The 25,351-nt window shown below is 40.6% G+C and overlaps 1 protein-coding gene and 2 long non-coding RNA genes across 16 annotated transcripts in view; 2 read left to right on the forward strand and 1 right to left on the reverse strand.

The window, feature by feature from the left end:
- Positions 1 to 25,351, reverse strand: part of unc-13-4A (BAI1 associated protein 3) — a 162,233-nt gene that overhangs the window by 20,506 nt on the left and 116,376 nt on the right. For 13 of the 14 annotated variants that reach the window (XM_086982794.1, XM_086982796.1, XM_086982797.1 and 10 more), the window contains 7 exons: positions 15,378 to 15,557; positions 14,366 to 14,410; positions 12,574 to 12,651; positions 6,599 to 6,680; positions 5,788 to 5,934; positions 3,766 to 3,825; positions 81 to 314 (listed from right to left, as the gene is read on the reverse strand). In XM_086982794.1, the coding sequence (XP_086838920.1) occupies positions 81 to 314; positions 3,766 to 3,825; positions 5,788 to 5,934; positions 6,599 to 6,680; positions 12,574 to 12,651; positions 14,366 to 14,410; positions 15,378 to 15,557 (826 nt within the window). The remainder of the gene's footprint in view (positions 1 to 80; positions 315 to 3,765; positions 3,826 to 5,787; positions 5,935 to 6,598; positions 6,681 to 12,573; positions 12,652 to 14,365; positions 14,411 to 15,377; positions 15,558 to 25,351) is intronic. The other variant, XM_086982795.1, reaches the window with a different exon arrangement.
- Positions 4,683 to 7,761, forward strand: LOC147756939 (uncharacterized). The gene is made up of 2 exons (XR_015323207.1): positions 4,683 to 5,061; positions 5,798 to 7,761. It is a non-coding gene; the product is annotated as an uncharacterized LOC147756939 (long non-coding RNA).
- On the forward strand, positions 14,794 to 16,206 carry LOC147756940 (uncharacterized). Its single transcript, XR_015323205.1, has 2 exons — positions 14,794 to 15,028; positions 15,370 to 16,206. It is a non-coding gene; the product is annotated as an uncharacterized LOC147756940 (long non-coding RNA).

Here is a 25,351-nt window from a genome sequence, read left to right on the forward strand (position 1 = left end):
TTTATTAAAACCTAGACTATTAAGTATTTTTCCGAACTGTAAAATATATTTTCCGTATTTGTTTTTTTAAAAAAAGCAACCTCGTCTCGAGACAGCGCCTTTTCCGAATGTTCCCATTTGGTATCAACGTCTTCGAGTAGCGAATGGAGTAAAGCATAGTCGAGGGGTTGCGCTTTTCGATTTTGATGCCTTTTGGAGATCGCCACCCATCGCGAAAGACTTTGCTGCAGCTCGCTCAGGTCACCCTGAATCGCATGTTGATGCAGTATCGTCTGCGCGGCACGGGCTACTTCACCGGGCCATTCCGAAGCTTTCTGCAACAAAAAAAAAACCTCTATTACTTTGCTACCTTTTTTTTTTATTACTCTATTGCTTTTACTACGAATGGCGAACGCCGTGCCGCGTGCAACGGTTTACAGTACGCAGCATTGAATAGCTTCATACATCGGTCATGTCTAGCGACTGGGAACACTCTGGCCCAAGCGTTTATGCAACCGAAATTTCAACTGATGCTTCATGCCCACCGGGCGCTTCCCAACACTGTTTGTTTTAACGGAAGCAAAAGGTTATTTTAGCCTTGTCGCAATTTATCCATTAGCTAACTGCATTACTTCTGTTAATTTGTTGCCTCTTATCGCCATTGTCTCCTTGTGATTATAGGTCTGTGGTTTTCTAGGTGACCCACTGCGAGGAACTAAGTGGCTTGAATTGTCAAGGTGTTGACTAGGGCTCTATGAACTTGGCATAGTTACCTCGCATCAGTTTTTTCACCAACCTTTATCAATTATCCCTTGTTCCGACCGCACGCAACCTATCTTTGTTGTTGTATTTGTGTCTCTCCGTTAATACATTAAAATTATTTCGTAATCTCACAGTTACGGGACTAAGACTAATTTTAAAAGGAAATATATTTTTCATAATGTTTTTTAGCACACGTTTTATTTTTCTACAACGTCTTCTCTTCCAGCTCAAACTACAGGTGAGAAAAATCGTATTTGAAACAATCACTGCATGTTAACAGATTTCAACCGAGCCGCCTGCAACGGCTTATCAGCTTATTACAAGCTTTATACTATAGCTAAAAAAAAAAACAGCCGTACAACCTGTTAACGCAGGCTCGCAACTAATTAAAACTCATCCTTAGGATAAATATGTTCAATTGGCCTGAGATATCAAATGTGCAGGCATATTGTGCTCAAAGTCACCACACTTGCTGTCCTAATATTCCCAATAAATTAGGAATGTTTGTTCTGAAAGCTCATTAACAAAATCGATTGACGGAGCTGTTTGTGACTATTGGTACCAATTAACGCGGCAAACGCCTTTCGTATTGGCATCCTCACTATCTGCCATTTGTTACCGTGTGCATGGTACAGGCTCTTGGCGATAATCTAATTTCTGTCGTGAGGTGAAGTCAAGTAAGTAGAACGCTAATCAGGCAGGCTCACTGTAGAGAAAGGCCTTAAGTTTTCCTTAAGCCAACAGCAGCGCATAAGCTGCCAAATCATTACGTATTGTCGGTGTTTTATTAAGCGAACGATAGTACAAACTTTTTTTTTCTTTTACAGCGTACGAATTGACAAGCGACAATGAGCGAAACACTTTCCTATCAAGCGGTTTTAAGCTGCGGAAGGCTAGAATCGTCACCGGTGCCATTACACCATCATACTTCGTACGCTTGTTTCATTTCATTCAGACTGAGTTAGAGCCACACTAAATATAGCTAGTAACAATGTCTATCCATCCGCTAGTCCATCGGCGTCTGAGCCCAGAGAAACCCATAACACGTTCGCTGTTGTTGATCCTGTGGTTACGGTTGTGGCTGTTCCTGGCTGCAACCTAAGGACATGAGTCGCCCAATGTCTGCCACTGATGGGTGAACGGCAAAGCTAGCAAGACTAAAAAGACATAATGAAATTTTGTTTCAACGATATCTTTCTCTTATTACCGAAAGCAGGCGCAAACTGGTAGCTGTTTTGTGACAAGCCGTGTCCCATTTCGGTATATGCTACACTCAGAGCTGTCGAAGTGATAAGTTGAAATAATAGTAATGTAATCGTACTTAGTAATTTAGGCCTACCCCGCAGTAGTGCGTCCTGTGGGACTGAGCATTTATATAGACCATACTTGCAAACTTGTTTATGTTAAGAATGTAAACTGTAAGAAATACTGACATACATAAAGGTAGTTTTCTTCATACTCTTGTGGAAGATAATAAATATTGGGTTGACCAATAGTGGGGATGTTGCTAATGAAGGTTAAAAAGGGCACGGTGTTTCTCGGCACGTGACCTACATTTTGTTTTCAAATAATCCGAGAACTAGCGCCTTGGTCATTAGTTGTTGCCGTTAACTTCTTATACACATCTAACCTCCATATTTATGCGCACGAAGTACCGAAGGCCTTGTGTTACTTCGGCAAGTTAAGAGGTCCACGATAAAGGCTACAAGCATATGATATGCATATTAACAGCCTGCCGAAGCTATTCGGCGCATGGAAAATTACAGAAAAAAACTTTTACGCAATACGCTATGAATTGGACAGAGTGGGTAAATATTTACATTTGAGTTCTTTGCGATATACGTCTGTAGGCTGTTTGAGTATGAGCAGAGAATAGAAGTATAGCATAAACTAACGAAAATTAACGCTTATGATTTTGTTTGTATTTTTCGAAATTGGCACCGCTATTTGAATGTATCAAATATTGGCGAAGGCGCGGGGGCCCCGTTCGTTACATAGGTAAGCATTCTAAGGGTAAGAATCGCAAGGTTAGAAAAGGCAACTACACCTCAAGACCTGAAACGGATAAATAAGTTACTACGATCATGCAAGTGTTTAAGCAGCGTAGAGTATGGGTATTGTACTTTCTGTCAACTCAATATGAGATTGCTCGGAGCACGAAAACACTGAAAACAGAAATATGTTTGTCATAAACTGAGTTTCGATAGAAACACGTACGATGCACTCTAGCGTCAATATGGACAAAAAACCGCCTGGGTTACATTGTTGCTATAAACGAAATATGGGTCAGGCTGGGCCGCCAACTAAGCTAGTCAAAAAAAGTCGCCAGTGCCAAACGGACTCGGACCTCAGGAGAGATTCATACCGAAAGTGTGCATCAAGGAGATTCATTATTATGAGTTATGTCCAGGAAGGGATAGTTAAGGCTGTTAGATATCTCGAACTATTGGTGGGACACTTTGAGAGTTGCATCGATACCAAAGGCGCCAACAATAAAGGTACGGTGCAGTTACCCGCCCACGAATTCGTGATCACCCTATTTCATATACTGTGCACCTTTGCGGAACTTCTAAAAAGGACTAAATGCTTCAATGTTCTTCGAGCTGTTAGCACTGACCCGTTAAATATAGCGTTTGGAAAAAAACCTCATGGTCATAAAAGACTGAAATAAAATACGCGAGAGGTTTCTGCATTATTTCATGCTGGAAGTTGTATTAGATTGGCACGCCATCTTTCCTCGAAACTGCCACGTGGAAGCGGTGTGCTTCAAATAATTAATGAATTGTATACGTATGCCGCTAATATTAGCTAAGAGACAGCAGTAAATCACTTTGTCCAGTAACGTACACCCAGGTCAAATTAAGGGATGTAGCAACAATCAAGCGCCGCAGCAGGCCGACGATAAAGGTAAACTATCGAACCTGTACCATGTACTACGTACATTGCTGCTGGCTTGTATCAAATGAGCATGCCCCTTATTTAGCGGAAATAGTTAGCTCAATTGCATAAACGACATGATACTACCTGGTAATTGGCGAGCGTATGCTGGATGAAGATATCGAGTAGCTGATGATGTTCCACGACCTTTGCGAGGGAAACAACAAAAACGGCATGAAAAACGTCAAGCATACAATATTATCTTTGCATTCATAAACTATTTGTTATTATATTGCGGTTCGGTAAAGAGTTGCCACCAAACTACATTGAAAATAAACGACTTTGAACTGAGAACAGTTCCAAATATAAGGTAACAATATTAGCTGACCGTTAATCTGTCTTGTTAGGCACCGTCAACGGCGACTGCCTATTTATACAAACGTTGGAATGAAATCAACAAATGCCAGCTGCTTCAGTTTTTTTACTTGCTACGACAGGTTTGTGGATATCTCTTTAACGATAATGAAGCTAAAAAAATTCATATTGTTTTTGATCATCTAGCAACCATTGAGAATGTCTAGCGGTTGTGTTAAGACGAGCACCTGTAAAGTGGCTCAACGTTCGGTATCTGTCACTATCGCTTGGGCTTTTGGCTTACGACTTTTAGCTGCAGGGCCCGCTAAATGGGCTTACGTCGATGCCAGATAAATGCGAGATAACCAGGGCTCATATAAGCTTAGCTGTGGGCGCACTAGATGAGAATAAATCTCCGTCGACACCTCGAACCGAACTATTGGTTAATTATTAAATATGTTTTGTTAGAATTGCTAGGTCGGGTAAAATCGCAATTTGAACTACGGTGCACTGTACTTTTCGCCTACGGAGTTTCATCACAAACGATTACGGGAGCCGTAGTGGCATGGAAAGGTGCACAGGCTTAACCTGATAAAAATGCGAGTCGTTTCACCTTGTCCTATTTTCCTCTTGCCACTGATCCCAGACATACGTTTGTAAAGATTACTTCCAAAAAGTGCTGTTTATACCATGACAGTAAGTAACGACAAGGATTCAAAATGGATACATTGCTCTCAGCAAAACGCTGTCGAAAGGCTGTCCTATACTTTAAACAAGTTCTCATCAGCGAGACATTAGATCAAAGCTGTAGGACGTCTTTAGTACGACGTCTCGCCGCAGGACAGCTCTACTCTTTACCTTTTATTTTTATTTATTAATCAACTGTCCTTCGAGACACGAATAAGTTTAGTCAAATGTCAATTTTGACGCTTAAAGAGGGTGCAGCGACAGAACGCGGTAGAACTTGAACAATTTGGCTACTGGAACTTTAGTTAATCGGATAAACATCACATTCAAGATCTATCATGAACAGCTTGATATAGCTGGCTGTTTGTAAGTCTCGTTAAATCAACGATTTAGTCAATTACAGTAAGTTTTGAATTGTACTCTTGGTGAAATCCTTACAAATTGATTTGTTTCAAGTTTATGAAACATATGTCTTTCAAACTCTTCGTGGTTAGTAATTTGGAAAATGATTATAAATGGAAGAGGGAATACCAGGTTGGGTCGAAATCTTACGAAAATTATCGCACGCTATCAACTGATGCATCTGTCGAGAAATTGCTCTTAGTAAGTTAACCAATTTCACTAAATGGCCGCTTCCAGAATTATATATTTTTTCAATTTAATCTTTATGGCTCTATTTCATAATATTGGCATTGTTCCTTTCTCCATCACATATCACTGCTGTGGCAAATATATATTGTACGAAATAGTTAGTGATGAGCAGGACGAGCCAATTCGGCCCTCGGAAAATGTTATAGGTAACAATTAAGGTAAATTAAAGGCTGCACGTATCGTTAAGGCTAAGGGTGGCGATTATTAGGCGCCGTTCTTTTTTGGCTGATAAGCTTGACATATGCTTTTTTTTTGCTGATAGCGGAAAGATTAGAAACGAGCTCACTAGATAAACTACAATAGACTCAAAACAGTTTTTTTTTTTAATGGAATAGCCAATCCAAGAACCGTTTTGCTGATAATGTTTTCAGCTATGCAGTTATACATGCTCCTTTGAATTGAATAACTCATAACGATGAACTGCGGAAGCAATGAATCGATGAATAAGCCGTTTGTCATCTCTCCCTGCATGCACACCTCTTTCCAGTTGTCTTCACACTGCGCAAGGCCGCGGTCTTCTCGCGTTCCGAGGGAGAGTCGCAGCCTTATCTGGCCCTGCACCGAAGAACGGGTCGTTCGTCCTTCAAGAGGAATCCACCGGTCGATTCCTGATGACGGAATGTCCTAGGTTCGGCACAATAGATTGAATTTTATTAGCCACTGTTAGGATAGCGCTAACGATATGCCTAAAAAAAACAGTGCAACAGCGAGGGGAAAGAAAGATGAAGACGTGGGATAAAAAGATTTTGTTTAATATATATATATATATATATATATATATATATATATATATATAATATATTTCGATATTCCTGTCGAGGGTCATTGAGCAGAGATTTCTTGTAGCAGTTACGCTGTGGGAGTTGTCTGAGTACACTCGGTTACTGCATTTGCCTACACTAGTATCCCAGTCTAGAATAGACAATCGTTTATAGAGTTTCGAGGAAGAGTTTTTTTATTGATAAGCAATAAGAGATACGCATGTAGATAGGATGCGCTGCAATTCGGCACGCACGACTACAACGCTAAATATCTTGTCAAATTTGACGCACCATTTATTTAGTCAGCATTAGCTGGTCATATACGGAGATAATAACCTTACTTGTGCAAAGCTTTACCTGTACAAAATGCCATGAGTATTCTTTTAAAAAAAAGGTCATTTGCAAAGACATATTATTATTGTACTATTTATATTATTTAATAGACAAGATTTGAACGCTATAGTCCACGATCTGTGATATTCAATCTCAATTATTAGCCAGTATGGGCAATAATTACATTTTCGTACCTCGAGAGGAACATTGACGCAACCCAAAAAGTCGTCTGTACTCGATCCCGATCTCGCAGATTGGGCAATCTGTTTAAAATAACTGTAACATACATGAACAATTACAGGACGTTAAAGACGTATATAACGAAGGAACAAACATCACAGTTTTTCTTTTTTTAATTACAGATACCACTTTGAACACATAATCGATCACCAATGAGATATCTCTGTATCATATCTAGCCTAATAAGTAGGCTTATGTCTTTGGAATAATAATCATTAGAGATATAGGTGTTTGTATATGATTAATTTGAAAATTTTTCCATCAAATCAATCAATCAAAGGTTGCCGACCTGTAGCCTGTCTAACTATGAGAAAACTCTTTAGCTTCACTAAATAGAAACACACATCAAATATAAACCTTAAGACGACGTTAATGAAAATTAAATAAATTTAGCGATACGATATGGCCACTTAGTAGGGCAATTCCTAAAAGTTGAAGAAAAAATATCTCAGATCCCATAACTTGAATCAGCGTAACACCCCTGACCACTAAAGTCTGGCTTGCAGCAGCAGGGTAGTGAGGTGTCATAGAACTGTCCATGATATAATTACAAACCCATGGAAGTACCGTTGCATTCGTCGCTTAACAAATAGATCGAACACACACAACGACGCATAAACTCCTACGCTGTGTAACGGCACAGTGGAGAACTTCAACTTGAAAATTCAGCCTAGCAAATTAGGCGTGGCACTTTATCTACTTCAAGTGAAATGTTTACCATGACGCTCCTAGACGGCATCGTTTTGGACGCAAATTCGTAGAAAGACACCAAAGCTTTTGGGAATAAGCTCGACCTTGCCCCTAGCTACACTGGGCAACGTTGCCCTTAATTAAACTCAAGGCTGTCTTAGAAGTAACAATTCAGCTTACGAGATCTTGCAACTCAGTTACGAGTTGTATGAACGTGGCCGAGAAGAGGCCAGGTTTGGCAATTATGTCCTCAATTAACGTGTGTATCTGTCCTGTAGCAGGAGCGAGAGCGCTCTTGTTGTCCGCGAGCCTGTCGCTATTGGTTTGTAGACGGATGTCACTACACAGCAATCAATTCTGAAGAGCAAATGATTCGTCTTCCATGCGGAGTCTAATGTTTCAATAAAAGATCGCTATAATTCGCTCATTTTTTATTGTCATTTTTGTAGGTCTATGAAAAGATCAAACCAAATTCAATTAAACTATAGTATAAGCACCAAGGACAATAAATTTAAGGTTTCAACAACAATAACGATGCCAATTAGTTTGACCAAGATCAGAGGTTCTAGCAATAAGTCTGAGTTAAGATGCAAAGAACACCAATGTTACCGTATCCCCAAAATACTCATTCTAAGTACGTTGGCCTCATTCATTTGTGGGTGTCACAGTTTGTTATTTCGAGCTCAGCAATGACTTTTTCGTCTTTGCAGTTCTGGTTTTCTTCTGCCGGTACGGTTGCGGACAAGATGACCACGGAGTTTTCTTACGCGTAGACCACAAAAATCGAACTGTTTACGGCATTTCAGCCTGTTAAGATTCAACTCAGTTATTCTAAGCATTTCTACTAGATGTGCTGAAAGGGTCGCGGGAAACTTGCTCAATCTTCAGTACACAAATGCATTTCCCTACCTCAGTCAATAAGCTTCGATCGCTCAAAGTGAAATTGTACCTAAAATGGTATATGTGCGTGGAAGACCTAAATGGTATATGGGCTAGATATAACCCATTTGCAAATGGCTAGGATGGGCATATGGAGAGCAATATGGTTGAGAACCCGATGAATAACGAGGGCGAGGAAGAGAGAGGGTGAATATATTCCTACAACAGGGCGCGAGATCGTACGACGACGAAGAAGACGAGTCAAAGAATTCACGGTGGTTACCCTGTTCAGATTGGCAAGCGCATGAGCATAGATTACTCGAAATGACGCATCGTATGATCACCCTCGGTGTTAAGTCAAGCAAAAGAATAGACATTCAGAAGTCAAATGGTCGAAGACTGTCCGCCTTAAGCGTGAGCGATTCCTTTGGCCTGACGCGCTACTTATTCAGTCACTTGTAGTTTAACACCCTACATGCCCTTAGAAGTTGTAGTTTCTATAATAGGATCATATCAATAACGCTCTTAGGTTGAGCTATATATAGTACGACAGGGATCGTTATCAGTGCGTTTCAACTTATCTTCTATCCTATCAACTCGGTCTGTGTTCGTCGTTTCGATCTCATTAGCTTGCTTGCTTTTTACCTCTGGCATTTCCGTCGCTGGGACAGAGGTCGTAAATCGATTGTGAAATTAGACAAATGAATTACTAGCTACTGATAGTGTTTTCGTCATCTCGATAAGCCATAACGCAAGAGACGATGCAATACTAGATATCAACGGTGGATTACAAACAACTAAGCTGAGTAGCTACGTTTGCCGAGTAGCCGTTTACATACTGTACATTTGACCAGTACAATTATGAGAAGAGGGCGACGTAAAAAGGGTCTATTAATTGAAGAACGACTAGCCAAAAGGGTGGCGAAATTTTTTTGTTCTGAAAAATATCGAGACTATTGTTCCTCACAATTTACAAAAGCATGTAATCTTAACAGAATCTAAAAGGATTTTAAGCTTCAATTGCTTAGGATTTAAGCTTGGATCAATAGAAGGACGCCACAGTCATAACCATGTGTAAATATGACACGTAACAGATACACCTATAGCTATAATCTTAAACGCTTTGAGCTTGTTTAGGTCTTAATTTGCACTAGCACTGCATTGGTTCGTTGGCCTAGCATACAACGGATGTCTTGATTCCATGATTCAATCTTGGGCTGAGTGTCCTGCAGGAGGCTGCATTGCCACTGCCGTAGCCATGGGTCTATTAAAACGTTCTGTTGGTTCACTTTTGTAAGGACAACATTTTTTTACAACCAGTTCTGGCAGTACTATTAAGCTAAGCAGCGTTGGCGTTTCGTTGACGCTCGCATTCTCATATGAGTGTGTTTGTGGAATGCGAAGACGCTAGCGATTCTAGGAGCATGTGCATAGGAGAACAAGGATGACGATCCTTTTTGGTGCTCATATTAAGGACGTCGGTAGCGCACATCGATATGGCAATGAAAAATGTTGTTTTTAAGCGATACATCGCGTATTTAAGTCGCTGTCAATATTATATTTTAGAAGAGGCATACACACACAGAGACCAGCATCGCGTGAATCGACCGATCCACTAAAGGCGTCGAAGGCGATTTGTTCTGTTCTGTCCAGTGGATTAAGATTCTAATTTAATGGTACAGGTGATTTATGGCTGTTCTCGATCGGCTAGCTATATCAAATTAGGAATATGAAGAACCCTTTCGACCCGCACTGCATTTTGTAACTGGTACTCTTGCTGACACGGGCAGGGCCTACTGGCGAGGGGGTTATGTGGTATGGTTAGGGATCAAATCAGATTTGATGCCCAAAAATACGTATGCAGGTGATTGCGGATCAGAGCACACAGACATTCATACCATAGTCCGAGTCCTGTTCCTCTTCTGTTTTACGAGTTCGACGGGTTAGACCGCTAGCGGAATCAATGGCTGCATCGTTGGGAATAGCAATTCTAATGATATGCTAAATGTATGCAAATTGCGTTTCGTTCGTAGGAGGAAAGAGGTATATTTCATTTAGTATAGTGTCTTGCATTAGCGTATGAATATAATGACAACTTTTACTGGGTTCTAAATCGTATGGTACAGTATGTAGTGGCGCATAATTGGGGCACAATCCGATGTATGATTGCTCCGCGGACTCCCACGAGAATATCGCGGGAACAGAGAGCTATATGTGGTTTATTCTCCGGATAATAAAACTAGCGTTAATTGCATAACCACACAACTGGTCCTGAGGGAGATTCCTAATCGGAACGTTTATGCAGCAAACGAGAACCGTTTCTGCGGCATTAAGTGAAGTAACGTGCAGGTGCCCAAGCGCACCGATGCTGGGGTGTGCAGCCTTCGGGTGACTTCAACAGGGGCTAATTCAGAAAGCCCTTATCCCGCGTTTGTGAACGAATGACGGGTGCGTTTCAGCACAAAGAAGATCAGAAACGAAGCAAGGCGGGGCGATGCCCCCTGTTCGCTTGGCGAAGTGAACAGACAGGGTATCACGACCGCTGGTCTATACAATTTATTTCTAACGAGCGGAGCTCAAAAGCCACTAACGTGCCAAGGAGTGGCGGGTAGTCTTTCATCTTGTCTGTAAACGTTGACCCAAGAGAAGCAAATGCGGACGACTTATACGACTTAATTCCTACGCATACGTTGTATCGAAACGAACAATACCAAGAGTGGATTATTGGATAATCGTCTTCCGGTCCACTTAAAAGAATGTAAACTAGAACGGTTGCCTCCATTCTGTATCTCTAAGGCGTCTAAGGTTCTACCGTAGTATGACAAATAATATAGAAAGCAACTTGAAACTGTCATATAATCTTGATCATTTCCAGCAGAGCGTTGACGTCCTCTCGTTTTCTCTCGCGCTTTCTTCCCTTTGTTGGCTTTATGTTTGTGAGTAGGGGCGCGCAGCAAGCAGGCCTTTCGATTCTATCTTGTATTCGTCATTTTTCAATTACGAGGTCACGCCAGTCATGGTCGTCATTTGTCTCATAAATAGAACTTTTTGAACGCTCTGTAAATGAGGCATATATTATTCGTCCATTAACACGCTTCAGCCATGTGTACGTTCATTTCGTCAAATGCTATTGCCTTTTAATCCTAGGATACAGTAAGGAAGTAATAGGTGCAAAGGTCGATTTATAGCAAATACACTGTAACATGAACGTTTTGGGGTTAGTTTATTCTGACCTCATTCTCGTGTTAAATTGATTTGTGGTTGTCAATATTGTGTCGTTCAGTTTCTTTTAAACAACTGCGAACGGTTACCTTTTCATGCATTTTCGATTTAAGGAGGCTGAGGAGATCTATCGGTGAGGTAATCACTGTTGCATCTGGACAAATCGATAACAAAAAAAAAGCTCTACTCGGATACGAGCCTAATGCTCATTGGGGCACAGCTTCTGCTACTTTGAGCAGCTACGTAACGTAGTAGTCAGTGTTGTGATCGACACTTGGTAACAACAATAACTGTGTGCGTACATTTTGTACAACTTTTAGAACCTCTGTTTCCATTTCCGCTTCAACTGTATATTTGCCCTTTGCCAAAATATAATCCTGCATTTGCCCTCTGAAGCAGTTTTTGTATCAGTGTTTTTTGAAGTTCGGTTAACGAGCCATCTCCAAACAACAGTACTAACAGAAAATTCTAGGACATTTTAAAAAATACGGGAAAATGATAAACGTACTTTATCCCGCGTTGCAGATGTATTTCTTTCGCTACCTAGACTTCGATTAAAAGATTACCTTCGGCCCATTTTCTTACGTGTCGGGAACCTTTTCTCTTAACATGTACGTATGCGTGCGTAAACGGTACCTCCAGTTATTCGCGAACGACTCCTTTAGCATTTACATGGCTATTCCCGTTGGTCACAGTGCTGTGTCTATAATAGGAAACATCTACAGAACCTTATAGGACGTCTTTTCGAAACGCTGATATAGCTATATTGCTATCCTTACTATCTGTTGAAGTTCAACTTAACTGGATTATTAAAGATAACGTAATCAGTTACGTCCTACTACGTAAATAGTAGAGACAGAGTGATGTTCCGAAAAATGTGCACATCTGGGTTGTTGCAATTAGTTGTAATAACAATAATAATAGTTTAAATATTAAGCGAACTACAAAGATGTGCGCCGAGATTCACATTAGTACCTATACGAGGAACGAATAAGAATCTTGGCAAAGAGTCAGGAGCACTAAAGAGGAAACGTGCACAACTGATTAGATCAAACAATCTTATATTAATTACTGTTGTTTAATGTATTATCAAGTTTTTTCTCTTGAAGCAATGAACCAGATACATGGCATGACTTACCGTCCGAGGCCTTTAAGACCGGCGACTTCATTCAATTTTCGTGCAGCATCAAACACCGATGATTCGTCATCATGGTCCCTGTGAACATGAAGGAAATTAGAGCGTAGTCTGGTCTCTTTTCACCGACCTACATCGATGTTGCAAAATCTGAATAAGTCTAATACAAATCAGTGTTAATTATATTATGTAAGGTAATTAGCCCCGTTTCAACATTATTAGTGCCGATCCCCATTTGTGATCAACTCCGTGCATCAGTACTAAAAGCTAAAAACGTTGTCGGCCAGTTTGTCTGTTGAGCTTTGGCATGAAGGACAAATTGTGTTTATGTTTCTTTTGGTCGCCCTTGTTTAAGTGTCCTTATTCATTTATTCTCTAATTTTCGTTTTATCTTTCTTCACCAAATTTTACATTGTTGAGCTATCACTTATTCATAGCGTGATACTTCCAGCCGGTCGAGTCACAACTGCTGCCTCGGTTTTCCTGATTAAAGTTTAGATATTGCTTTTTCCGAAACCGCTGGAAATGTTGAAAAACACTCTTGTATTCTATGAGAAAACTCTTATAATACGGCAGTACGGCGGACGTAAGCTTTCAAGCCTCTTTCGGATAAGCGCGGTTGCGCTAGAATGCTACCGCTGTTACCGCTAGAGGCAGTGAATCGTGCTAGGTTGAGAACGCAGGCTGGAGCGGGGACGATTTTCCCAGACACAAACTTCCGGACTTCGAAGCAAATATGCTGTGCCGTTATTGCTTAATCATAGCAACTAAATTTCAATCTTCGTATGACGTGCTGTTAGTTGTCCTTTCGTTGCCATCTGAAGTCTGCCGAATATTTGCTTCCTGTCAAAAGTATCCTCGTTATTTTGACAATGGCAACACCAAGAAGTTTCTGCTCGAACGAAGTAAACAAGATAAAAAGACAGATGCTTCTCCTTTTCAACCGCGTTTATTGGTGGACCTGTCCATATCTGTCAGTCGGTGCGGGTAGAGATCCTAGGCACTTTGAGAAGAGAACAACACAAGAAAGTCACATCGCTGCGTCCTAAAAACTCCGCACCATTCTCAACAGAATCGGCAAACCCGCTGCATTTGGCTAGACATAATCCAATTTCGGAAGAAGATAAGGCTGCCTTGTATTCCTTAAGTTGTGCCCTTTGTCATACTATTTTGTTCGGAACTGTATTCATAGACTTGGGCATGCTTCAACGAAATCGAAAAAGCCACAAGTACATCCCAGAGGAAAAGAACCAGAGGGGGGACGAAAATGATCCGCGTCGGGTAACTTTAAGAAAGCACAAATGGCTTCCTCAGATAATTTATAGAGAGACGCAAGGAATTTTGAAAGCATAGGATACCCGCTAGAAGTTTAAATTTTAGTCAAATCAGTTGTTTGACTAAGACATACTTACCCTTTAGACAATTTACCCTTTTAGGCTATTATTAGTCCGGCAGCTTTCCTATACAGACTGTACAATTCGACTCAATCTAGCCTCCATTTCGTGCAAATAGGCGAATATTAGATTTGGGGAGTTTCAGAACGAACTTTTGTGTCTCTATAAATGATCTACAAATGCAGGCCACAGTGATTACGATGCCCGAAATTACGTAGGACTTAATCAACCAGTTGCTCAACCCCAAATTCAAAGTTACATCCTTCTGGGATTTTATGATAAAAATTCTAGTACGATACGAAGATTTAGCCGAAACCTAGTTTCTACACATGTCTTTGTGAATATTGCGCAAAAGCAGTCATAAAAGATTACGGAACTTATCGCCTGAATATGATACGTACCACACGTCGAGATGTAGTCGATCTGAGTGAATATCATCGATGTCTCTAAAACAAAGATAGATCCGACTTGATTATTTTGAGAAGTACCACAGATATTAAGTTATACTAATGGAAAATAGACAAGTGACTTATTTTGAGCGTACTCCTCGGGCAGTGTTTAGCTGTCGAGGTTTTCCGCTCTGTTTTTGAAGCCTTGAATTTTCTGCATAGTATAATCGTTAAGGTCCACAACAGTGCATAGACAATTAAATGACGCTAAAGCGATTAGGCCACGCATTCGTCTGCCGACAGGCAATAGGCTCTACTGATCCGTTTGAATTAAACAGCCAATGAAAGTGCTATGATGGCAGATACATTACAAACATCCGTGCGCCTCGTTTCCTTGAAGAATAATTTCGAAGGGACGTTTCGGACCTACGAAGCGTAGAACTGTCTGCAGCTAATGATGGTACTGCTGCGGAAAATGCACGCCGATAGCTGAGCGAACTACGTCTTGTTATTAACGCGTGAAGCGGTCTCGTCTATTAGATTGATAGAATTACAGAGAACGCAAGCGTTGCGCTATGATGTCGTTAGCTCAACCGATTACAGTATATTTATACTTTGCGTAAGGGATAGAAATGTTTACTTACCGTCAATTGGTCATCATCGTTATCAACAATGGTAAGTATTATTTGTGTCTATATCGATAGTACAAATATGACACTATATGCCCAACTGGATTTACTCCTAATTCGAGGTTATATACAAACGACAAGTACGCGTTGTTTCTCTATTTAACTGAAGGGCTTTATAATGAGGCGATGATTCGGGTATGTATTTATGTTTGTCAGATTGTTTTTGCGAGCCCTGTGTAAAGGATTCATGAAATATTTTTTGATCCTGTTCAAACAGGTATTAGTATAGCGTCAAAGTAATCGACCGGTATCCTATCCATTGGCATTATAGTGAGCTCGGTCAAAAAAATTACACTTTAATTGGCCTAATTCGCCTTTTGACAATAGGTGCTCACAATCGAAATCGTTCGTTCCACTTGGGATTGAGCGTAGACGGTTTAACGGTTGTCGTTCGGATAAATTTGGCTGGTAGCGTGTCTTGCAAACTGTTACTTCTGCTCCGGCTATGATGCTGATGCTCGCGACGCTTGAACGACGCTCCAAGTTTATTACGAAATGAGGATCGCAACGACGGACTGTAACGGAAGGAAACAGAATACATTATAACTATATAGATATTTGACTGTAGCAATGAAAATGTTCAATCCACCTAATCAACGGTACGGCAGTAACACTGTCAGTAATAGATACGGCTCCGTAAAAGGTTCGTCCACTTACTTACAATTGCATCTTAATGAAGAAGATAAATTATTTTACCTGGATTTGGATAGGCGCAAACTGTTTCTACAGCTGTACATCGGCTCAACGTTAAATAGACGACTGTTCTCTGATCCCGCTAACAGGACGGATTGAGATCAATGCATAGGGCATATTGGCACCTTAACAATCGCTCTGTTAAAGCTAAAGCTCTGTCAACTGCCTAGCTCTCTTCAGTTGAACGCTGTTGTCACGTTGTGTAAAAGTGGGTGAAGAAGTACACCGAACAGCAATCGACTATTAATCTCAATATAATGCATACGTAGCAAGAACTTTATCGTAAGTGACGCTATTGCGAGTGATGAGAGCAATTTAGGCTCAGTGAAAAGAAATGACCATTGGCTAGCAACGGCGGTCTACTTCAATTAATTTCGAATTATTTTTTTCGAATCATTCACTAAGCTTTATTATCACTTTATGTACTTTAAGCTAAATTACTTTAATTAAAATAAATCTGCTTAAAATGTACCGAGACAAATATATCCGTAGTCTTAGTAAATGTATCAAATAAAATTATATATCATCGTGTTCTTTGAACCAAATCAGCTATTTGCTTGCTTACATCTAAACGCTGAATTTTGAATTATACACCTTGCACACGGCAGGTGCAAGGCCTCGCATTAGGGTCGCTACAAAAACCTGCCAGTGCAGGGAATTCAATGCATAAATAAAGGGCGATCTCGAACTATCAAGCAGGAGAAGGGATTCCTATACTCGAGATGGGCTTTTTTCTCTATTGCCATGATTTATATCGGAATATCGAGATGCGTCTACGCCTATTCCTCGGCTTAGTAAATAAGCAGGCAACCGCTGCACCAATGTGACGATAGACAAATGCGATGAGACGAAATCAAAACAATATATTCATATACGCTTTTAGTTCAATAGAAATTAAAACGGGTACCGTTTGCCATTTTTTAGCCTCATCCACTACTTACGTTCTCTCCGTTTGTTGTCACTACAGAAAATTGCTTTTTAAACTGGGGCTAAATTTGTATTTTTATTGCCGCTGGCAGCGCTATTCGCTACAACGATCTGGTACTGCGCTTGCTCGTCTGTACAGCATAAATCCGTTATCAGGAATGCATCGATTTGACTGTTCGTCGATTGAAGGACCGCAAGGGCACTCGCACCTGAGGTGTTGCCCACGGGGTGTTCTCTAGTCTCACTCATCGTTTGTACCGTTCATGTGTACCGCCTTTTTATGCATTCGGCAATTTACTAAAGGCTATTTGGGCTACTTCTCTTATGCCGGAATATATGGAAATCGCGTATGAAAATTGCTAGACTATAATCCCAGGCGAGAGCGTTCATGTAGCCATGGTAGCGTCTGCAACTAAGAACGACTGCGTCTGATTCTAATGATATTGCTATCTTCAACGATACTTTCCGCTGGACAACGATGAAGAGAATAAGGCCAGATAAAGGTGCATTCAAATTAACATGTAATAAATGTTCTACGGCATTATGAGCATTTCTGTCACGAACTAATATACACGAGAAAATCCAAGCAATAGCTTAGGGGGATAATTTTGAAGAACGGTCAAATCGAAACGGACTTCGCGTTCGAAACTAGACATATTCGTAGCATTAAAACCGTTCGAACGGCTTCAAAAGGAGCTGTGTATTAATGTAATGCACAGATAAAACCAGAAAATATACAGTACTACTCGGTTAGGTGGACGAATATCTAAACAAAGAACATCCTCAAAATAGTACCCTGATGATCTAATATTAAAGGCTGGTGGTATCTGATCGCTTGACAAAAAGGTTAGTTTCTGATCCACGCACGTCTACATGTTGGGCATCGTCCGAAAACTAACTTAACCCAGCTATGTCAATTAGATGGTGGCCGATGACCGGCTTATTCTAATGTTGCTAGGATAGATTGGGCCTACTGGTTTGGATAGGTTTACTACACGACGTGCTTGAGTAGACTCCAATAACCAAACATGGTCAATATTTACCGCGGTTTCATTGTACAGCCCGACCTATTCAATAAAGCATTGCAAATGACTCCAATCTTATGTCTGGTTATAGGATCAGGGTGATGTGATACCTTGTTTCAGCGACATTGTTGCGGATGCTATAACGGCTAATCTTCTGGCGTAAAAGTCAGATGTCGCTGGTTCAATCCTGGAAGTTATACATCTGTGATAAATAAATAAATAAAGTTTCAATGCTTAGTAATGAATACAGTGGTAGAGGAAATGTGAAACCTGCAAACCAGCAATGAATTTCTGGATTATGACAGAAAATCTTTCGGCACGTTGTGTGCCGGAAAAGGCTTTTTTTTGTTGTTTCGAAGGAACAAGTACGTATTCCTTGAGGGCCACAGCGCTGCGGAAAGTCATTCAAGACTGGTGAAGATATTAGACCCGGAGGCTTTAGCGCAGTCACAGTACGCGGATGCTGCAAACGCTTTAAGAACGGAGATTGGAGTATTGAAAACCCGCGAGGTGTTGGTCGGATACTCGAAACCCAAAGTCCAAGAACGTATTGCCGCAATCCAGGAGGTTTCTTATGAAAGCAGAGCTTGTAGGTTAAAGGTTCAGTCGCATTTTACATGTAAATTTTTTTTAAATTGTAACCCAAATGCTGAAAATTCGGAGACTAAGTAAGAAACGGGTGTTCTTTGAATTGACTCGAGGTTTGTTAGAAAGCTAGGTGGTGTGTTCCACGTGCAATATGTGGAATTTAATTAATTATTATATATTATGATTATATGATTAATATAATTAATTATTGTAAAGAAACCTAATATAAAAAATTCGCCTGAAGTTTACGGCCGCCATGGACAAGGTACGATTTGATCTCTACCGTCAGCCGGAAAGCTACTAGGCGAGCAAATGGCGTTTAGCTGGAAAAGATTCGGTTCGATGGCAGTATCGAGTAGATTTGGGCGTAAGGTGAAGGTAATACCTACAACCTGAGTCTCAGGGGCGTCTGTTACAATCAAAAACTCGCCCAAAATGAAATAATCCAGCCCCTTGTCTTGAGTTTTTTAAGCGACTCACGAGCCGTTAGCACGGCAGTGAGAACACGCGGTCTGTTTACTTCGTGAAAATGTTAAACCTCATCGCTATGTTTCAATTACTTCCTGAATGGAGCAATGGAATATCTACCATTGACTTTAGCTCACTTACTCTCTTGATCTAGGTGCTTGTGATTACGAGGTTTGTTGTAGGTAAGGGGGTAGCTGCTGGGCTACGTACCACTATCGATTTATTTCGAAAAGCCGTAAGTTAGCCCAAAGCGCTGGGATAAGTATGTAAATAATAAAGGACAGTGCCTCTAACGCATGCTTAAAACGACCGTCATTCGATTCCAAAGTCGCCGGATTAATTTCTAACGTCTAATAGGAGTACTTGCCAATCAGCCTTGCACTTTTAATTCCAAGTCTCAGCCCTCTGCTCTAAAAAGACATTAGTAGATTACTTTATGTACATTATCACTAGTTTCTTTTGTTTTTATGAACTGACTCGTAACTTCAACTAGTCAGATAGTTTCATCAAGCAAATCTGGTTGACTCTATTGAACAAAAAGACGGGGCTTGATATTAGACACTAAGTTACACCGAACAATTTTGTCAATCTTTCGATGTATGCAAATACTTCCGAAGTAAGAAGAAGGGTAACGTCGTACACTGGACTTACAGATCTGCCAATTTGATAATTATTCTAAAGCTGAGCCATACGGTATTTCGTTACGTATTCCCTTCAGATAGAAGCCCCTTCAATAATGTAGACATCCCTATGCAGTCGTTTGCTTTCCTGTGTGAGGCAAAAAGTGTCCCCAGAACATTTGGTTCACTACGTTGTGAAAGCAGATAGTTTCAGGCCAAACAATTTAAGCAATGAAGCTAGCTATTGAAAAGAATTAATCCAGTCCAGTATTACTGGTTATTAAAATTGATTTGCCGATAAGAAATTAACCATTAAGGAAAACCTCCTCTTGTTTTGCTTGGAATACACTAAAAACGAACAATACACAGAGATTGTTAATTTTATACCATAGTATTCTAACGACCTTTTGCGGAATTTTGGACGATGACCGACTGTATACCTTTGACTAGGATGCATTGGTGTTGCTCTGCAGTGGACACATCTTCCCACGAATAGGACATGCACAGTAGCGCTTAGATTAGTGGTTTTTCTAAATATAAATCTGTGACCGTACCTAAACATTTGTTGTCAATTTAAGTAGCTGCCTGTTTGACAATACCTTGTCGTTTGAAATATTGTTCTACACGTGCAAATCCTCGACTATAGACCTTTAGTGTGGATTGAGTGTGCCGAAAACCATATAAATCTTCTTCGCACGTTATTACTATGCCACACAACGTTCAAAGAACTGAGGTGTCCAATACAATGGGTCGTGTAAGTGCTTTGTCAGCCCAAAAGTATTCTATTGTACTACACAAGCACGCTAAACCATGTGCCTCTCTCTTTATTCGCATTGCTACAGACTTGTCAAACAGTATGGTCCATATTGCCAGCCGATGCCAAATGATTCAACACAATGACCGGGGCTATTATCGTAATTTATTTCCTTTTCGCTTACTTTGATTCATACAAGCTAGCTTTACTTGGTTAAACAGGCTACTTGCACCCCTTTCTGTCCTTCTCAGGTTCGGGGCCGTTTGTTTATAAGATACTTATTTAGCGTCTAGTTCTCGCGGTTCAGATTTAAGTACGAGGCAATATATGCTATTTCAATAGGGCCAACTCCAGGTCCATACAATAGCAGTCGGGCTAAATCTGTATGCATTCAACTACGCTAACTTCTGACATCCGTGACGTATTTCTATTCATTTTATGTGGGCATGCGTTCATATTGACATGAATCAGGTCTCAGTCACAGCCACCGGCGCTTTGGGCTTGATCCACGATGTTGACGAAGGCGGTTTCTACTTGCACGATTTCAACTATCGAACTGTAACTCGAAGTTAGTTCTACGATGCGCAATAACTGTATTGCCAATCTTGTATAGAACCGTCGATGCGTATCGATCTTGCTGAAATGCGTACGATAGCAGCTACGATTAGGTTGAAGACCGGTTCAGACACGATTCGACTAAATATTGCTACAGATATTGAGTTGTGTAGCATCAAATACTAAAAAATAACTATGACGTTGTCCTTGACATCATCAAGAAGTTATTTTCTCCTTAGAGACGGCGTGTGCTTTACACCTCAATGGCTAAATCCAAGGCAGGACCCTAGCTTACCGTTCAATCAGTCGCAGATGGAATCTACCTCTCTGATGTGATTTTCCGCTGCCACATTACGCGGCGTCACATTCGGAGTTATATAACGTAACAATGTATTATGTGATGGACTGGCTAATCAGCCATAGATTTGTGCAGGTGATTCTGCCCTGTATCTAGAATCAATAAGGCAACTCTACTTACTAATTTCTATCCTGGTCAGGGGGCGTTAGGGGCTGTGAATTGTAGCTTATTTTTAGTTTTTCACACCCTTGACAAAGCTTACCTCAACAGATTCTTGAATAGCTAGCATGGTAGCGCTACGCTTCTTATTAAAGCTTGGCTAGGAGCGGTTATAATCAATACGATGTTAAGAAATTACGAGAGCAATGAATCTATTTTCAGTTAGTAGTACAGATCTCGATTTTTGTAGCGAGCTACAGCTGCGAATGATCTGCTACAAACGTCACCAAAAACACATCACAGTTATTCTGATAATAAAAAAAAAAAAAAAAAAAAACAAAAAACCTAACATTATTCATACTGTACGTGCACATAGCCTTTGTAGCCAAAACGACGACAATCAATAGCCCTTGGATAGACTGGACGTAACCTGCTACATGATATGGTGTAGTTGAAAATATTTAATAGAACAACTTATTTTTCTAAACATTTACATAAACTTTTTACTAATTTATAGGCTGTTTTTGTTGTTGCATCTCATTGCGACATTTGCAGGTGTTAAGCGAAGTGTGATTTTGACCGACGAATACGGCAAGGCTGCCGTTGATAATTAGGCATGTCAGCGATCGAACGTTAAAAATGATTTTTAGTCTGGGGAATTAGCACTGCCCTCGATTGTGGTTACGAAGTGTTGTGGCTTCAGCCAACATAAGGACTTCGTACTTCAGCTATCGTAGATCGCTAGAAAAAAGAGCTGAACGCGTCGAAATACTGTAATTTTCCTTAGCAGTTTTATGTCAATTTCAACGGAACACAATTGCCTATAGTCAGTGTTGCTATTGCAATACGACGGCTGGACCATCGTCATCAGCCTGCTTATTTGACGCATACTTTCTGTAATCTTTTGCTTCTGGCCTGCCAGTAACTGTTGGATATGCTACGGTGCTCGTGCAACAGGTTCTACTAAAGGTACTTCCCTTATGCTGCTGTAGCCGACCAGTCAACGACAATGGCCGGTGGTCCATAAGACGTGAACCCAGAATACAAACTAGAGGCGACTGTAGAAGCCTGCAGAAATGCAATTGTTGTAAAAAAAAGAATATAATTGGAAACGGGAAACGCGTAATTGACCTTTTGTACGCTGACATTTTGGTATTACTCGGGCTTGAAAGATTAACTTGAGACCCGTTCACCTTTGCTAGAATAAACAACGGCCGTGTGTTATCGTTTGCGATTATGGGTAGTTCAGTGATGAAGGTTTATGTAATGCCCAACTGCGGCTTTCTGTGGCTTCTAAACCACGCACGCCACAGTGGCAGGCAGAACGGCGCTATATTAATGAGAACATACGTCTACATAAGCAACTCTGAGTGCATGCTACCGTTTGTTGCCTGATTCAGTGCAGAGCTGCTTATCTTGAAGACACCGTCTTCTTAAGGCTCATACAGAAGGGACGAATTGCACTCCAATCTTGTGAATGTTCTCTTAAATATGGTAAGAAACGGAATCGCGTCCTAGCAGGTCGACGGAGATCCGGAGACAGGAAAAAAACAGCTGGGTAAATTTTGATACTGTTACGCAAAGGTACGCTTGTTTTCAAGGATTGAAAATTGAAATACATTAAGAGGCTCTATTCAAGATTTCAGATCGAAGTTTTTACAAGTCGTTTTACACGAACAACGTAAAGGTTACTGTTAAATGATATCATTATAGGCGGGCTGATGAACAGACGCACAAGCTTGACGACCGGCAGAGAAGCAGGGTCTCTATTTACTATGTTGACTAAGAATCGAGGTGGATAGTAGGTTTCGAATGGCATCGATAACGACGATCTCGTCCGTGTTAAGTGAACCCTATCATTCACAGGCTTTAAAAGTGTAACGTCGTGCGCTCCATAACTCGTGTTCAAACAGTATTTTACCCGTGCTTTTTTTTCTAAGTATACACACGTGTTCGCATCTGTTTAATAACAAATTCGAATCACGGATCGACTATCGGCCATAATAGAAGTTCTTCAATGCCTTTGGCGCGCTTATGTTTACACAGCAGCAGCAGTAACTGTTGTTAATTTAGCGTATTCGAGCATCAACAAGACACGGACATAGTCGTTCGTTATGGTAGTAGGAGATAATTAAATTTCAGACGGACAAACGAACCGTATATAGAACGGCAGTTATGTGTATGAAGCCGTTCAAAGGTTAACCATTGTGTCGAGTGTCTGTTTAGTCTATGAGAATTTACTACGCGTGTACAGATCTAACCCGTATAGTTATCTTGTGGTATTTTATTATATCACGCTGCCATGCGTGATATAGACGATGCGACTGATATGAGCCGTACGTAAGACAAGAAATATTGGCTCTCCATTATAGCGTAGAGGTTTATTGAAGGTGGTAAATCGAAGACCGAAGCAAAATCGTTTACAGCCTCTAGTTACTAATGTGAACTCTAAAATATGTTGATACATTTTCACTTACGTCAATTGCCTTCATTTTTCTAGACGCAATGTTTCACTTACCAGCAATTATTAATATAACTACAAGGACGCCACGAGCAAAAACGTCGATTATTATCTGTCACCTACAGGAACTTGAGTTTTAACTTAGTACCTGATGAAGATTCCCCGCTAAGCGTTCTTGGCTTGGCATCTTCATCAGCTGTGCATCACATAAAACAGATTATTGCAGAATATGTTTTCTCTATTTAACTCCAGTGCGAACTTCTGTAACGACCCACCTGAAAAGGGCAAAATATTCACGGTATCGGCGGGCATTGTTCTCGAATTTAGCAATTTGCCTGTTTATACAAAATCGGTTGGAAATAACATGTTTACTAAACATGGCAAGACACTTTGAAGTAAAGGCCTACTAAGGCGTAACCAGCTCGCTTTCAGTGCATAGAATCCAGCAGGGAAAAGAAAAATTTCATTCATCAGTTAAGTGAAGATCCTTGATCTTCGATCTTATTATGGAACCATACGTAAATGCAAATCTGCAAAAAAATGATCGCTCATGTCAAATATTTGCGAGTTACGTCTTCTTGCAATGAACCGGTCATGTAGTTCTGTCCCATTCGCAGAATTAAAAAAAACCTCACATACTTCAGAGCATTCAAACGTAGCACTTAACAAGTACCACATATCAGGTACGTATATTATAATCGGTATGTCAATGGACTAACCGACCCACCTATAACTACTTCAAGTTGAGGTCATTACCACTGAGGTTTAGCGCATTGTGGCCGAAATATGCATTGTTATCAGCTAGCGTATTTAATAATTATATGTATATTATACAGCTAGTATTATGTTTTTGCAATAAAGATTTATTCCAGTATCACAAAAGCAAACCAAATCGCATAGGCGATTTAGACTTTTCAGTCGCGACCAAGCTTGGCCTAGAAATTATAAGTTCTCCTTTAATTTCAATAAAAATACTTTCTCCCTTTAGATACCAGAGCTATAGGGGTAGGTTCCGAGAACTGACCTAACACAAAATCTGGCGCGAGGCTCGATCATTCATAACATAATAAAGCCACCGTAACCTGCCGCACTCCGAACGCGCGCATCAATTTAGGATACACGCGCGTTTGAGATTAAAAAAAAAGGGAAGCTTCTGCCGCCGTAAGCTGTTGAATGCAAGTCGCATAAGTTACCTGCCTGATTGAAGGACCCACTCAGTGCCTGAAATTGTAAAAGGTAGTATCCAGCAAAGGCCAGTCTGAAGGAGAGTTCCCTGTTCGAATTGAATCGTAAAAGAGACAGTGTTATTCTATGAAGGCGTCTCATAGTCTCTACCATATGGGCGCAGGTTTCCAGTGGCAAGCCGCAGAACCCACATATAAAATGCGGATTAACGGGCAAATTTGTGAGCGTAAAAGTCAAGCCAATCGCTAAGTCAATTACGTTAATGAAGCCCGATAACGAAACGCAAAAAATAGTCTGCTGGGTCGGAGCCTGAGATAACAATCAAAATCGTCTGCACTCAAAACGTAAAGCCAGTTAGCAATACTACTATGACCACTGAGCCAGCCAGCCTGACAGGTTGAGTGCCAAACGATTCACCTATGCATTCAGCAGAAAATATGGCCTAAAAAAGCCGAAACACAGCCAAACATACACCTAGAGCCAATCAATGGTTACCGAATATTGTTTTTTATTTTTTACAGCATCTCGAAAATAGCTGAAGACACCTACGTGACCAAATAGCAATACAATTATTAC

This window comes from Varroa destructor, unplaced genomic scaffold (assembly GCF_002443255.2).
Source record: "Varroa destructor unplaced genomic scaffold, Vdes_3.0 BEIS01000003.1, whole genome shotgun sequence".
NCBI classification, from domain to species: domain Eukaryota; kingdom Metazoa; phylum Arthropoda; class Arachnida; order Mesostigmata; family Varroidae; genus Varroa; species Varroa destructor.